Genomic DNA, 16300 nt, shown 5'->3' with positions numbered 1-16300 from the left:
CACCTCCACATTCCAATGTAAGGAACAAACGCTCACTGAAGTATAAATAAAGACCGGGGCAGTTTCTCAGTGCGAGTCTCTCAGTCTGGAGGCTGCGCTTGCTAGCAAGAAGTTCTGTGTGTTTCTCTTCTCTGAGTCTTTACTGAAGAAGTGTTTTAGAATATATTCCTTAACACAGACACATTTAATCTTATGGAAATACTCTGATGTAGTAGAGGGAGCTTCCAGGATACGTGACATCCATTTGCAAGATCATAATACAGGGAAGTTAGCTGAAGTGTTTGCACATCAGTTCATTCAGACATCACACAGACTGCAGGAGAGTTCACAATTTGGGCCATTCTAATCAGTCATTTGCATATATGAAGCCGTTAAAGCGTGTTAGGCTGGCAAAAGCTGTAATGTTTAAAGACTGTCCACTTGCAAAACGCATATTCAGTAAATTTTATGTGCATATTTACTGCGAAAATGGTGCTTTTGTGACCAACTGATGGCTATGATTTATTTATTCCTTTTAAAAATGTGAAGCAAATGTTGTGAATAATTAACAATAACAGAAAGCATAACTTATTTAGGCTCATCAAAAGTTCAAACTTTATTTATTCTCGGGCGGTCATTCCCTATGGGTTAAAACCTTTTTGAGTTTACAGTCGTAACTACCATCCAGTATCAATCAGATATTTGAGTTTGGCGATGAGCACTAATCAAAAGTTCAGCTAACGCTGATTGTTGATTGGCTGGCTGTTCTTGTTGCCTTAGCTCTCCATATGAGATTAAGCCATCTCAGCACATACTAGCTCTTTAAACATCCATTCTGATATATCTGTTGAAAAAAACAAGTAATTATAAAAGTAATCACTAACACTTTTTCTATAAAAGCATAATTTGATTAAAAATGCATTTTTCAGTGGCTAATCTGGCTGACAGGAGAAGGAATTTGTTTTTTGTAATCCAGCATTGGTTCTACAACCCTGAGTGCAGACGTGATATTACGTCCAGCAGCCATCATTCATTCTCTCCCCTTCAATAATTTAAACTGTCTTCTTGGGAAGACTATTATAACTGGTAGCTCCAGATGAGTCACACTCGAGTAGAGATGAACTCATCTGAACAGTCAAACACCGATGATGATGTGTTTCCATGGCCCAGAACTGATGTTTACAGCTTATAGATAATTAGTACCTCTCACTCGTGTGCTTGGCTGTTAAGCTTCATGTTTGTGGCAATGATTCAGGGGGAAAATATCTGAGGAGAAAATAGCAGTGAATAAATCAAGGAAGTGAAGTTAGCTGATTCTCAAACGCTCCTGGCTTCGGGGTTGTAAAAAGAGTGTTCAAAGAAGCTGAAGTAACTTCACACTCTTTCCTACCCCTTAATTAGTCCAAATGCTCAAGTGAACCTATTAAACCCACTTGCTTTCCAAAAGGTGCAAATTGATCCAAGTAATTGTATTAGCCCAAGTATCAGTGCAGAAACTCCTTTTTTGTTCCTCTTACCTTATGTCTACTTCTGCTAAGTCAAAGAGGCTTTTCCTTAAGTTGGCCCAGGTACCACTAATTATCGTGTCCCATTTGGCATAGGCACTGCTGCTTTACGCCACCACTGTGTATCAAAAGTGCACCAAGGTCACTTAAGTGAATCAAAGCCCTTATCTACTCAGCCCAAGTAATCCTAACCCTTCTACCACATTGTACACTTTTGGTTGTTCAAAATGTTCCTTGAATCAGTCTAAGGACTAACTCTTCTGTTAGATGCTTCGGTTAGAGCATAAACAACTTAGGATAGTAGTTGGTGGCCAAGGTATCCTTCAAGTCAGTGTACAATAGGAAACCCAGTCCTGCTTGTTAAGAACTCAACCCAAGTCTGCTTTGGTGTGATCTGAACTTGCTTTATTTTGGCTTCTGTCCTTTAACATGAAATGAACACACCAAAGTGGATTTTCAGTAGTTTTATTGAAAAATGCCTCTTCTGTTTTCAGAAATAAATAAGAAAATAAGGCTGTGGAATTCACAATCTGCAGTTAAAACATGAAGCAGCAAGACCATTTCCATAGTCTTGCATGCAGGTTTTGACCGCATTTGATACGATGACAATGACGATGACAAATATTCTGATTAAAACAAGATGAAATGTAGTGAACATGTACTAAATATACACCACAGACATGCAATTCCACCTTTGGTAAAAATTATCTGTGACAGAATAAAGGAAAACTGATAAATATAAAGATACAAAATGAAAGCGGTGTTTAACTGAACCTCCTAAAAGATGAACTGAATGAGAAAGGTTATACTGAACATACTGGATGAAGTGTGAAAGCAAAACAATAAACATTTCATATGTGATGTCCTGACACTGAACATTTTCCTTCCTGCTGTACTATTGCTAGCCTTGTTACCATGAGTGCACTGTTGAACACTGCTAGTCAATACAAACTCAATGCAAATATGTTACAAGCAAAAAGACAAATGGAAAAGGAAAGCTCACAGGTTTTTGTAATTTGTTTTTTGTCTATTTTAAAATTGTGCCAGTCACCCCCGAACATCATCAGTCTAAACCCTTCGCCTGACACAAAAAAGAATATTCACATAGATTTTTAGGCACTGAAATGTATTACCCAATAAATTTGAGGTGTCAAACCCCATTTTTATTTATAATTTCATGAACGAACACAGGTTAAGGTGAAGAAAATTAAACGGATAAAGAAAACGCTACTTGTCTTTATGATGTTAGCCTGCTGGTTGTCTATCTTGGTAGTGATCTCTTTTGACGCTGGTTTTGCAACTCGCCGTCCTCCTCGGGGAACTGGACTACTTGGGTGTCAGGTTCAGATGGGTATTGGCCTGCTTGGAGATAGCATTTGGGCCAATTGGCAAAGTAAGTTGGCACATTTTCTCTTGATTTTTCTCAACATGCACAAGAAGAACTGGTTAAAAGTTGTGTTTCTTTCTGATTCCACCTAAACCACTGACACAGCTAGTTAGTAAACAGCAGGGGTGTGGCCAGTATTGGTGGGGGGGTCATAGGTGGCTTGTGTGACACAGAGGGGGAAATGGTTGTCACCAATACAGCTACACAGCAACAAACTGGTTTGAGTTGTTTGTCTTATCATCGTAGTGTAATTTATTCATTCTTTAGAGGGGAGGGCTCAATAGTGAAGGTTTGCCAGTATTTATCTTGGTAAACCAATAAATTTGCAGGCGAAATGAACGTTACTTCAAAAATAGCAGTCTGTATGTAGTCTGCACTACAAAAAACCCTTTGAGACTGTTTTTATCACTTAAACATGGCCCAGGTCACCCAAGGCACCCTTTGGGCACGCCCCTGCTATACATTTCAGTGCATTCATATTCTCCTTTTGTGTTGTTAGAATTTCAGGTGTTAGTCTGATAACCACAAGCATTACCAGCAATCAATTCCATCACATACATTCACAAAATGCAACAAAACATGAGATCATCAACCACCCGACTAGAAAGAATTTGTGAAAGCTTTGTTAGTATTTTAAACCAGATGTAGTTTGGGTGGGGTTTCCTTGTTGTTGTTGGGGTTTTTTTTTGTTTTTTTTGGGGGGGGGACATGAAAACATGAAGTGGTGAATCTAAGCCTGCAGGGTCACACGTGTAGGACAGACCAGCATGACCCCGAGCAGTTTAAAATGGCTACAAGCACATGGGTGGGAAGACTTAAAATTTAAAAAAAAAACAACCACCAAAAAACAATAAAAATAAAACGTTCTGTTGGCGTTTGAGCAAGCAGCAGGTTTGTTTTGCAAGGCACAAGCTTTAAAACTACAGATGTTAAGACTAAATTTAGTGGACTTGATTCAAATATCATTTACAAGGCACAAATTAGTTTATTTACATGTCACATGGAGAGAAATGCTGTTAACAGAGTTGCTGCTGCTGCTGTGGGTGGTGATGCTGAGGTGGCTGCACTGGTTTCTCTGGTACAAGTCCACCTTTGTTAGTATTTGTTTTGGCTTGTCGGTGGTGTTGTTTGCTGCATGCTCCTCCACTGAACAAGGCTTCTTTGTTTGGTCTTTGGCTTCAAGATGCAAACAGGCCACTAAAGAGGTCGGTGCCATCACCGCTGCTGCTGGTGTTTTGCTCTACTGTCTGTGAGTCGTTAGTACTCGTTCCCTCTTTGTTGTTGTGATGTTTTCAGCACAGTTTGTTAATTGTTTCCTTTGGTGGTTATCCCTTTAAACAGCTTTAGAGCATATGAGTGATTCAGTTACAGGACTTTTTTATTTTGTGTTTTCAGATGGTCAGTGAAAGCAGCACAGGCGGTATAAAAAGTCTACTATGGTGAACCTGAAACGGGCCAAAGAGGATGGAAGGTGTCAGTCAGGTCAGCAGAAGACAGCAAATCAATAACCTCTATGTGCTTATTAGTTGACTACAAGTTTCACACATGCACTAATCCCCCCACAACAGAGTGCTCAGACATTTTGGGAAGTGCATTTTCTCCCTTTTTATAAACCAGAGTCAGGGAGTATTGGCCCAGCTTAGAATAAAGACTGGAAGCAGATTTAAGCTGTTGAGGTGGTTTGAAGTAATTGCTTCACATCAAGCTCAGTCTTCTGTTTCCAGACTACTAGATGTCCTTTTCCCCAACGATACTTCTCAGCTCATCTTGAGGACTCCCGAGGAATTCCCAGGCCAGGTGAGAGATAGAATCTCTCCAACGGGCTCTAGTCTACTCCAGGGTTTCTGCCCAGTTGAATGTGCCCAGGAGGCATCTTTAGCATCTTTAACTGGCTCCTTTTGACACAAAGGGGCAGCTCAGACTCCCTCTTTTGGAGGAAACTTATTTCAACCTATTTTTTTCTATTGCTTTTATAAATTACTTTCTATCTTATACCTTTTTTGCTGTTTTAATCTACAGAGATTTCTGAGTTATCGCAAAGCATGCATTGGCTTTGCAGGTATCATTTTATACCATGCCCTGTCAGAATCCATCAGCCTAACCCTTGAGTTTCTGTTTTCAGTGTTATTCTAAAGTCATCACATCCCAGACTCATGAACAGGAAAGTGCATCTCCCAAAATGTTGGCGTGTTCTTTTACTGTTGCATTTAATCCCAGATTGCCAAACAGAACTAATGTCTCTGATCACAGACAGGATGCTTTACATACCTATGTATCCCTGCCCATTGTAAGGAATACCGACACACTGAGAGGAATCGCAGTATCCAGGAGGTCCAGGAGGCCCACGGACTCCGGCGTATCCTGGACGTCCAGGAGGTCCGTGAGATCCAGCAGGGCCTGAAGGGCCTGGGGGTCCGGTCCTGCTCTCTCCTGATGGACCTGATGTGTTTAATTTAAAAAAAAATAAAAAAATAAAAAGGTTATCATGATCAGTAGCATTTCAAAGAGGGAGGAAATGGACAACACACCCATGTGTGTTCAACTGTCAGTGTTACCAGACTGCAATCACAGCAGGCTGAAGTTTATGGAATCATATTTATTTCATCATATGTGCGAGAGCAAAAAACATAATACCAGCAAATAATTCAGTTTCACTTGCGGAATTAAATTCCTCGTGCGTAAATTCAGCAACGCGCAGCCGCGCACACGCGTGTGTCAGCTTTACACACGCTGCTACAGTTTCACGCTGTCACTGGTAGCTTTGTACTCTGAGAGAAATCCTGCTCATTTGACTGTCTGGAGGAGGAGCCCAAATAAGGACAGGGTCCTAATGTAATTGGACACTTCAGGTTACTGCATTAAACTCAGTTACACTGTGGCAGTGACAGAAACGCTATTTTAAACTGCATTTGATCTGAAAAATAAAGTTTTCTGAAGTAATTATTAACAGTTATTTAGGCAAGTTCTGAAGCCTCTGCACAGAGCAGACTCGTGCATGCACGAAGGCTTCTTTGTGCATATGAAATGAAATTTGCTTTGCCTTGTTATGCTATAAATATAATTCCATAATAGCCAATCGCCACGACTTTTGACATGAGGTGGAATAGAGTTATCTAACTCAGCTTCACACGCTCCCATCCTGCATGGATAATAGGTTACAGTTACAGCTCTGCGACAGTCCTGATTAGGCCACAAGCCAGAATGATAACCAAGGATAACGGTCTCTAAATAAGAACTGTTGCTGGACGCCAATAATTAACGTGGTACAGACCAAGAACAGCCTTACATATAAGATAACTGGGGTCATAGCCAGGTTGGGGATAGATGATGGTTGGAGTGATTTTTAGCTTATTTCATTAATACATGGAATGAATTTTATCCTGACGTTCAGATTATTTGCACTCTTCCTCGCTATACTTCCATGACATGGCTTTAGACACAAATGTGCGTGTAGTCACAAATTTGTGCTTGAACTGCTTCCCTTTTAGAAATAAATGTCCATCATCTCAAAACGATACCAAAACAGGAGCAGGTCTATCATCTTTTTCCCCCCTCTGGGTCTGTTTATTACTAAAAAAAAAAAAAAACTGCATTAAGGGGATTCACTTCAACTTCATCTGCAGCCCCCACCCCAGTGGTGCAGATATTGGAGATCACACAGGGGGTTAATGGGATATCTTCAAATGGTCACCAAACCCTACATTCAAACTACATGGATAAATCACATCAGCATAATGCAGCATGGACAAAGGTGGTAGCAACATGTCTTTTATTTTTATAAACTTTGCCTCAAAGGAAGGGCGGGACTGATTCTCCAGTAAAAGCAACGTTTATAAAAATAAAAAGATGAAACTGTTCAAATGGTGCAGATCAAAGGCCGGCTGCGTTTTCATTTTCTCAGATGTGAACGCTTTCATGAAGTGCGTTTTGCTTTGAGCCAGCGTGTTTCTGAGAGTCAGAATTTTTAAAAGCCTTCCATGTGCTTTTATACCATTAGAACTAATAAAAACTACAGTTACACTCTTGTATTTGATGTAAACAGAGATGAGAACATTTTATGATATTGTTGTTAGACCACTGCGACTCAACGCAGCTGGAAACAAAATTAATTGAAAAGGTGTCGAGCTGCTGCTGACTGTCCCGGGCATGGAATGAAATGATGTAAACTATGATGGGGAAAAAGAAGTAGGATGTGCTGATCCTCCCCTCCCCTCTGAATTTTGTCTAGACTTGGACAGAAAAAGATTGGAAAGTTTCCTGCCCGACTGTCTCCTCGCCGTCCTCGGCATGTCCTCCAGGCTGACTCACTGCTCTCCTCTCCCTCCTCGACTCTAACTGCTTCTGTCTGACAGCTGGGACCGTCACAAAGCGGCAGGGTTGCAGTCGCGGAGGATGGAGTGCGATTACATAAGCAGTTGCTGGTGAAACTGCTTTTTTCAGGACCAAAGTCTGTGTTTTTCTTTAACAATGCTGCACCACCACCTGGCTAAATCACTACTTTAAGGGCAACTAAGCGCAGTTTTAAGGAGCAAGAAGACATGGTTAACTGAGACAAATTCAAACCTCTCAGTGAAATATACTCATAGGAGACGGGACGGGGGGTATCTTGCTGTCAAATGTGTGTCAACATGTCACAACACTGGTGCCAGAGACTAACAGGAATGGCAGCAAACAAAGCTTTCAGCATTTGAATCAGCCGACATCTTTGAGTGGGTGGGGGTGGGGTGTGAATAAGGTGAGACACTCAATAAGATGAGTGACAAAGGCAGGTAAAAATCAAGGTTTACATCATCAAGGTAGATCGTTATATGCAAAGGCTCCATTTCCATCATCTTGGCTCAAACATTGAGTGTGTTTGGGTTTTTAGTGGCAAATGTGACGAGACAATAGTTCTGTTTTGCTGAAACATAAATTATTTATCTTTTTTAAGCCTTACAAATCTGTAGGGGCAGTTCAGATGATGGTTTCATCAACGATGATAAATTATGGACTTAGGAATCAGCTTTGCCTGTTAACTTTAGCTGTCAGCGATCTCACCAACATTTTAAGTATTTTTGGTGTCTTGCTAAAGAATGTGTACCTGGAGGTCCCCTCGGTCCTTTCGCTCCAACTACTGAAGTTCCTCGATCGCCTTTCTCTCCTGGGGGACCTGAAGGGGGGGAAAGTCAAGTATCATTAGGCTGGGAGCTCGGAGGTCTCAATCCTGTAAGTTGCAGAATAAAATAAGACATTTTTTCTGTCTCCCCTTACATAAGAGCTCCTACTTAAAAGCTCCTCCCTGTGGTAGAACTTGGCTTTGGAACATTTTTTTTGCCTCTTCTGAAATATGTTTCCTGAATTTTTGTTACATAAAGTGAGACAGGAAAGTGAGACTTCAGAAAGGGGTCCTTAATGAGCAGAAGGTGAGGGTGCAATGCAAATACATTTAATTTCTGATTCTGCCCGGCAACATCTTCAGTAGTTATTCTGTTTTCTTTAATAAGACTGAACACAGGGATGAATGCACTAGCAGCCATGTTCATGATCATTTAGATCGGAGTTTTCTAAGTTTTGTTGACCGAGTGCCAGTGCCAGTAGTTTATCTGGATAAATGAAACATGCAGTGTGCATTGGCCAATCTCCCTAGATTACAATTTGCTGTTTGTGGATCAAAAAATCTCGTCAAATGAGAATTTAAAAAAAAGATGTAAAAAAGTGTCTCTGGGTCAATAGAAGTACTTTTTTCACTGCAGTATTTTTACATTTTGGCATCAGCAGCTTTATTTGATTCGATCTGGACTGAAATTCAGATTAACGATGATGCCAGGCCTTTCTAGCATTCTGTGATGGTTTGGTGCGTCTTAGGTAAACGTTCTGCAGAGTAAATAATCACTTTGCTGCCTTCTGTGCTCCCATTTTAGAAATCATTTGACTTCATGTTTATTTTTCTAACTCCATTTGTTCATGATGTCAGCCTCTCCTGCCGTGCAGCAACTTCTCAGGGGTGGCTCGTACCTCTCTCTCCCTGCTGGCCGGGCAATCCGGAACTTCCGGGGAATCCGTTCCTTCCTGTGGCGCCCGGCTCTCCACGGGGTCCCTGATTGCCAGGAGGTCCAGGAGGGCCCGGAGGGCCTGGGTTATTGTTGCGGTACATGTTGCTGGGGATTTGATTCAATAACGAGTTGACCCGAGTCATTTGTTCTGCAACAGCAGGGTGAAGAGAAAGCAAGAACATTACAAACCACATCGTGAAAGCCAAGAGGCAGAGATTTCTAAATCCATGTCAGGAGGGGGAAAATGTGTTCTACGTACCTTGGACTAACTGTCCGCAAACCTGTCTGGCAATGGATCGCATCATGTTCTGAGGAGCAAAGTCACCCTGGGTGCAGACAGGCAGGATTTAAAATTGGAAAACAGTGAAGAAAGGAATAGAATAGTTCTTTATTGTCATTGTGCACAGACTTTATATGAGTCAGAAAATGTTTCTCTGAAACTTTTCATTGAAACGTGGCTCAATCAGGATTTTCGTGACCACCTGCTGCTTTTGCACTAAGGAGCATTTGCAACAGCTATAATGACCCCCACCTTTATCTCAAAGGTTGAGGCTATAGAGACCAAACAGCAGTCTAGCAGGGGAAGAGCTGTCAAAAGTCCAAAGTCCTGGTCAAAAGGTTTGCAGAGTTGGGAGCTCTAACAGAAGCTGGCTACTCGTTTTTCTCCAGGTGGTTCAGTGAATTCGTCCCACATGAAGCTTTGGATTGTCCATGCCAAGTTCTAGTTTAACATCCTAGGAGAACCTATTGCACAAACAAACTCAACAGTGGTGCGATGCAAATGGGTCCTCCATTATGGAGAATATGGGGTGCACTAATATGAATATCTCCATTCGTTCCCTGCTACTTCGCTCTTCAAAAAAATTGAAATTCAAGTTGAAGGTCGGCAAACTGAAGCGGATCCAACATGCACTACAGATGGTGCTTGACGTCCTGACAGAACAGGACTTCCAGGAAGTGTTCCCAGTGTTGGAAGCATGGCAGCTCTGGACAAGATTACTACTTCGAGGATGGCATCCAATTTCTGTGTGTATATTTTTGGTTTCTGTTGAATGTTCTCCCTTAGACGCCTCAGAGCATTTCAACACCTCAGCACTGATGCAATCCAATGAATGTCCAAAAAGACTAGATTCCTCGTCTCTCTCTGAACCTGAAGTTAAAATTGTCTATGTTGAAATCGGGCTTCAGACTAAAATTTAGAATGGCAGCCGCACTGGATGCCAGATGAACATGCACATGAAGACAATCCAGGAGCAGACACATTTAAAATGGTACGGTTTCTTTCATGGACTTTTTGTTCACACGTTGTACATCAGGAAAATACTCCAAACAACTCGTAATGCTAAGTGATAAGTTCCCAGCATTTCCTACTGTTTGCCCCATTTGTCATTTCTCAAGTCACGTATATGTAAATGTATTATTAGAAATTTCCTGAAACGTGAAACTGCACAGGGAATCTAGCCTCTTGTTTTCATCAGCTTGTTGTTGACATGTTGTAGGATATTTTTAATATCATCACTTGTGGACAAAAACATTTGATGTAGGTTTACTCACTCTCTCTCCCTTGTCTCCCTTTGGACCATTGGGACCCTAGAACCAGAGAAATAAAACTGTTAAGAACTATTCAGGCCCAACGTGCTGCTCAATGAACACACAACCCTGCCAGCAAACTTACAGGAGGACCAGAGTCTCCAGGATTTCCTGGTTTTCCTGTGGTACCTGGTACTCCAGGAGATCCTGGAGGTCCCTGCAAGGAAAAAGAGAAGGGTAAGAAAAATATCGATGAGTGGGAAAGAGGACAAAGATGACTCTTGGGAAATATGCCTGCAAAGGTAGTAGAAAGCGCTTTGGAAAGGCAATTAAATGCCTCAATTGTTCATGTGGTTTGCAGCTCTGAGGTGTGCACGTGTCAAACCATTAGAAGTCTTACCATGGGCCCTGGGGCTCCTCTAGGTCCAGCTGGGCCTTCCTTTCCTTGAGGGCCCTGGAAATATAAGATAATGCCTAAAACCCTAAAGCCATACAGTTCATGTTTAAAGAATTCAGACCGCATGGATGCCATTAAAAACAGCCTGGCTATACTCACCCTCACTCCGGCGGGTCCCATTGGGCCAACAGGACCAGGAGGACCACGAGAACCCTGCAAACATGAGAAGACCCCTCAGAAAAAAGTATTTTATGCTCATCATCTGTAACAGAAAGTCCACCTTTCCTCTGATTGACCAACTCGAGCTGGTTTGTTTCAGCGTCGTGCCGGACAGTAAACGTCTTTTTCTTTTTCTTTTTTCCCCCCGTGCTCATTTGCTCAGAAACTCTGCTCACTATTTTTATTGTCTCTGGTCTTTGATGCCTTGGCATAAGATTTACAAGGAACATAATATATTCCAGAACCGTTTTATTGGCCATTATAAACCAGGACCGCATGGTCTGTAACTCATTAAATGCATGTTGCTATAGCATCTGCTCCAACATGGTCACCTGCAGCCTCGTTGCTCCAATACGGTCCACGTGGAGTTTGTTTTACTGGCATAAAGAGCTGATTAATCAGTCTTACTCATGAGTCTGAAGCTCTGCATGAACACTGCGGGTGAAGGGTTGAAGGTTTAATTCCCAATTGTGCATGCTGTTCCAGTGCAACAACACTTTGAGCAGGGCAGTAAATTGTTCCAGTCCTTTAACTAGTTGAGCTGACTGGAAGAAATAAATTATTGAATAAAGGATTTGAAGTAGGTAGCACTAATTACTGTTGTTTTTCCATCTAATTCATTGTCTTTTTGGAAATTCTACTTACAAACACTGAATTAGTTGAAATAAAATAAGTAAGCAAGGGCTTTTAAATAAAGTCGTCATCAACTCTGACACACACACACAGAAAACATACCATACGTGTTGCACACTTTTTTAAAGAAATATGGATGTTAAATGTGAACATGGTGGCAAAACGTTGCCTACTGTTACCAAGTTTTTGAAGGTGACCCAGAGTTTATTAAAACTCTCAGATGAGTTTTCAGTGACAAACCTAACAAATGTTTACCAGAAATTATCTAAAAAAAAAAAAATGACACTTTAATCTGTTATTTCAAGGCCTTCCAAGTTCAACCTTGGACATGAAGCTCTGATTTCCAACCAAGAGCAGCAACTGTGAATTTTTGACATGATTTCATTCCCAACACTTGTCACATCCCAACACTTGCTCAAGACCCATTGGCACTGCATTTAAATGTTCCTGGTACCATTCAGCCTCCTCTATCAAAATTTACAGTTAGGCCCATTCGCAACACTTAATCATAACCTTTTTGTGAGTAAAAATAAAGCAGTGTCCAGCTGTTTCATAACCCTGTAAATTCATCCCCTTCCTTTCTACACAAGTTGGTTGCATGTTCACACAAGACCAACTGCTTCTGGTGCTCAACATTACATCAAAGCACCAACACTAAGGAACATCTTATCTCAGAATAGTAACGGCTTTGATAAAACGGTAGATTTCGGTATTTTGGCAAAGCGGTCATTTTTTTAAAACTTGGATTGGATCGATTCTTCACCACTCTACCCAGGTTTGGATTCAGTTCTTATTAAACACAAGAAAAGACCTGTGCAGGTACACGTAGTCCCTGTGATCACAAAGCTCAAACATCAGTTTAATACTGGCTTCATTTTTAGTCTTGGATCTGTATGATGTCAAAGAATATGGTAATCTCACAGAAGCACCAACCAACCTTTTGTTTATGAGGGATAGCCAATCAGATGTGCGTAATGGAGATGCGTTGATGATTGGTTTCAGACAGAGGATGATCCGAGTAGCTGCATTGAGGCCCAATATAAGCTAAATATGGATTATTCTGAACTTGTGAATCATGTAAAGCTACTCTGGTAGGTCCAAGGATGAAAATAATGACTATAAGGGCGGGGAAACATAATAGGTCCACTTTATTTGATTTACAACACTGTTTTGAACAAAGCAACTAACAATTTTCCACCAGGTTTGTGCAGCCAAATCTCAATAGACCAAAAATAAATAAATCTGATGGTAATAATTTCCACATTGACAATTTGATGAGATTATCTTGATCCAATTTCAAGACAAGTAGAGAAAAACGTTTTTGTTTTGTTTTTTCTGTGTGTGCGTCTTTAAATTTTGGGGGTTCCAGTAGATAAGAAAACATAACGGATTACAGGGAATTTCAGAGCGGCTGACCCAAGGAGGTGACCATGCTACAAACTATTCACTATATGCCTATCATTTAGGGTAACTTTTTATCTAACTGTTCAGTGGGGGAAGAATATGTTTGTGATTAAGTCAGAAGGCAAGCATGGACGGATGGAGAGCCAAACATCCGTTCCAAGCTGCTGATTTCCTTGTTTTCTTTCAATCAGACTATAAACAAACTTTTGGTTTCCCCGAATTTCTACAACAGAGGAAGAGAGCATAAAGTTACCATGAAATAAACCACAATTATTCTTTAAATGATTGCTCCACTTTGTCTGAACCTTTATTTTTCCTGATATCTATTGGAAATAATTTGTCAACCATTGATTATCGTACAACTTTTTGCACGTTTTAGCTGTTAGCAGAACCTGCACTCAATTGGTTGATCACGCCTTTTCTGCAGCTCTGCTTCAAAAATGTTTTTGTGCAGTTTGACATGGAACCTTTAAGGTTGGAAGCTGCACTCTGTTTAAATTCTTCTGAAGTCTTTTAAAGGTCGAGCTTGAAGCTATAAACAAACACCATTCCACATTTAAGCCAGGAACACCTGAGCAGGTCAACCAAACTGAGGCCGAAGATGGCCTGGAGAAAACCGATTATAGGTTTTAGGCATTTCAGGGGCCTACCTGCTTATGGCTTCATCTTAACACAAGCACACCTTTGACCTCTGGTCAGTATCACCTTTCTTTACCTTCTGTCTGTTTGGCCTGGATTCTTCTTTTCAATTCAGCCTACACGAGAGATGCTTCCTTCCAGGAAGAAATGAAAGCACCATCTGATATCTGTAACTTAATATTTCACACAGACTGCTTTCACTTTCATGCCAACGAAGTTAAGGTGTCACGTCTGTCTTTAGGCAGCTCATGCGTTCCCAGATAAAACAGTTTTCAGTGAGAGGAGGATGTAGTGGCTGACCGCGGGTCGACACTTATCCAGCACTGTTAATCAAGGCGACTTGTTCTTGGCTCGAATGTGCGCAGAAACGTAATTTAAAAGTAATATTCAGAAACCTGCAGTGGAGGCACGGTTGGCCTCTTCTCTCTCTGAATTCTCCCCAGCTGGAAAAGCATCTGCGTGCAGCCAATGTGGCCGCGTGCCAGACCAGTAGTCAAAATGTGAATTATCCCCAGTTTCCTGCTTTCAAACACAAACTGAGCTGCACTTACTTTCTGCCCAGGTAAGCCTGAATCACCGGGGTCTCCCTTTGGTCCAGGACGGCCCTGAAAACAGAAAGCAACATCATTAATGAATGAAGACGGTGACTCGGAGGGACAGAACAATTAGAAATGGATCTGTGACTGATGTAGATGATAGCAATATTAACCAGATTAAGACTTGCTAAATAAATCAAAACTCAAATTTTATTTAATGATCCATGTCAGGTTTAGTCTATAAAACGTACATATAGCCAATATAACAATTGTTGGACTAGTTAATATCGTGGTGCTGCATTTTTGGGCCAACATAATGATTGTTTCTGGAACTAGAATTGACCATACTTAGAATAAACTCAAGCACATATGCCAAATGTGCTTTCCACAAATTCCACCCTGTACAGATGTTACAAGGAGCAAACCATGCTTAAAGACCAAAACCATTTTCATTGGCTATAAACTTACTCTAATGTCCTCCCCAGAGGACATTAGAGGAACTGCATTTTTTGGCACATCTGGAAACTCAGGAGTGAAATATAAATATTTAAACTACATTATGATTTATAGTTGCACAAGAGTTTTGAAGTTTGAAGGTAATGTAAAAAAAAAAAAAAGCATTAGCTGTATCTCCCAGCATCTGAAATCAAACCTACAGCCTCAATCGAGTGGATGTTTTAATCCATAAAACCTGTTTAATCCACTGTAACCTTTAACAATATCGTTAGATTAATTGAGTACTAAGCAGCAGAAACTGTCCAGTACTTTCCACAAACCTCTATTTCGTGGGACCTTTCTGGAAAGTGATCTCAGTTTAATCTGGGTACATCTAATCTCTGAGACGGAAATCCAAGCTGCGATTTATTAACATTCAGTGATACTGACGTTCGGGGGCTTCTTGGTATCGCTTCTTTCCCTCACACATGAAAGAATGTGAGTCCTTGCCACAGATACTCCCTGGCTTGTAAATTCTCTTTATAATAAATCACCAAGTAATCCCCCCCACTCTGCTCTGTGTGTGTGTTGATGTCAGGTGTGTTTACAGACTTACAGCTTCTCCTGGAATCGACAGCCCGCTCGGTCCTTGAGGGCCGGGCAGACCCATGGGCCCAGGTGGTCCAATTTCTCCCCGCGGGCCCAACGGTCCCTGCAAAATACAGACAAGAGAAATATTTAAACATGGGAGGAATTTATTGTTGATATCTCTTGTCCCAGTTGAAGTGTACTACTGTTGAAATATTTGGAAAAGGCCGGAAGGAGACAAGGAATGCTAATAGAACTGAGCCTTCATATCAAGGACAAGGAGAGCACAAACACTCAATCAGTAAGTGGAATCAGATGTGCTTCTCAAAGCTCTTGCACTTGTACCATCTTTTATTTTCTTCAGCTTGCAAGAAAATGTGAAGTAGCAAGTGATGAAGGGAAATGCGATAGAGAATTTTTTTTTCCCCAGGAACTTACAGCAGAACCGGGCTCTCCTCTTTCACCTCGGGGACCTTTGCTGCCGGGGGCACCCTGAAAAAAAAAGATTTTTTAGTTAACACAACAAAGATAAGAAGGACACAAGAGATGCTCGAGGGGGAAATTAGTCTGAACATGCCACAAGGGAGCCAGTCTGGAAGAAAAGCCTGAGGAAGCAGAGTAAGGCCTTACATGAATGCAGTCACAACCCACAGACACTAGCCCCTAACAGCCTGTGTGGGAGAACTGCTTCCTCCCGAAGGACAAGAGATAGTTGGAGTTATTCAGCAGTTAACACAGTGATTCAGAAAGCACAAAGCTCACTTATAAAAGCTGCAGGCGGCAGGAGAGCCCAGTCCCTCTCACCTGATCAGCTTTTACAACACTGCGTGAAGCCGGATTATTTTTTTCATCAAAGCTGAAATATTTTTAACTTGCAGAGTCTTTGCACTGTCTATGTACGCGTTTTGCATGCTCTAATGAGCGTTTGATTTCTAATTTTAGTATATTTTGAGATTATTTTTAATTACATTTCATTTCAGTTAGTTCCCGGGGAGAATTTTCTGATGTCTGTTTAG

The 16300-nt window shown here is 41.2% G+C and overlaps 1 protein-coding gene across 1 annotated transcript in view; it reads right to left on the bottom strand.

Moving 5' to 3' along the window:
- Window positions 1–1933: 1933 nt before the first annotated feature.
- The window catches only part of col12a1b (collagen, type XII, alpha 1b), a 152607-nt gene continuing 138240 nt past the window's right edge, over window positions 1934–16300 (bottom strand). Inside the window, exons 65-76 of the mRNA XM_085432637.1 lie at window positions 15723–15776; window positions 15313–15408; window positions 14277–14330; window positions 10990–11043; window positions 10834–10887; window positions 10579–10650; window positions 10458–10493; window positions 9163–9229; window positions 8866–9051; window positions 7952–8020; window positions 5140–5310; window positions 1934–2846 (exon numbers count right to left, since the gene is read on the bottom strand). Coding sequence (XP_085288763.1) covers window positions 2746–2846; window positions 5140–5310; window positions 7952–8020; window positions 8866–9051; window positions 9163–9229; window positions 10458–10493; window positions 10579–10650; window positions 10834–10887; window positions 10990–11043; window positions 14277–14330; window positions 15313–15408; window positions 15723–15776 — 1014 coding nt within the window. The 3' untranslated portion in view covers window positions 1934–2745. The remainder of the gene's footprint in view (window positions 2847–5139; window positions 5311–7951; window positions 8021–8865; window positions 9052–9162; window positions 9230–10457; window positions 10494–10578; window positions 10651–10833; window positions 10888–10989; window positions 11044–14276; window positions 14331–15312; window positions 15409–15722; window positions 15777–16300) is intronic.

This window comes from Copadichromis virginalis, linkage group LG15 (genome assembly GCF_057382275.1).
Source record: "Copadichromis virginalis isolate Kocher_CV1m ecotype Utaka linkage group LG15, C_Virginalis_male_GT1.1, whole genome shotgun sequence".
NCBI lineage: Eukaryota > Metazoa > Chordata > Actinopteri > Cichliformes > Cichlidae > Copadichromis > Copadichromis virginalis.
This window is presented reverse-complemented; position numbering and strand designations above follow the sequence as displayed.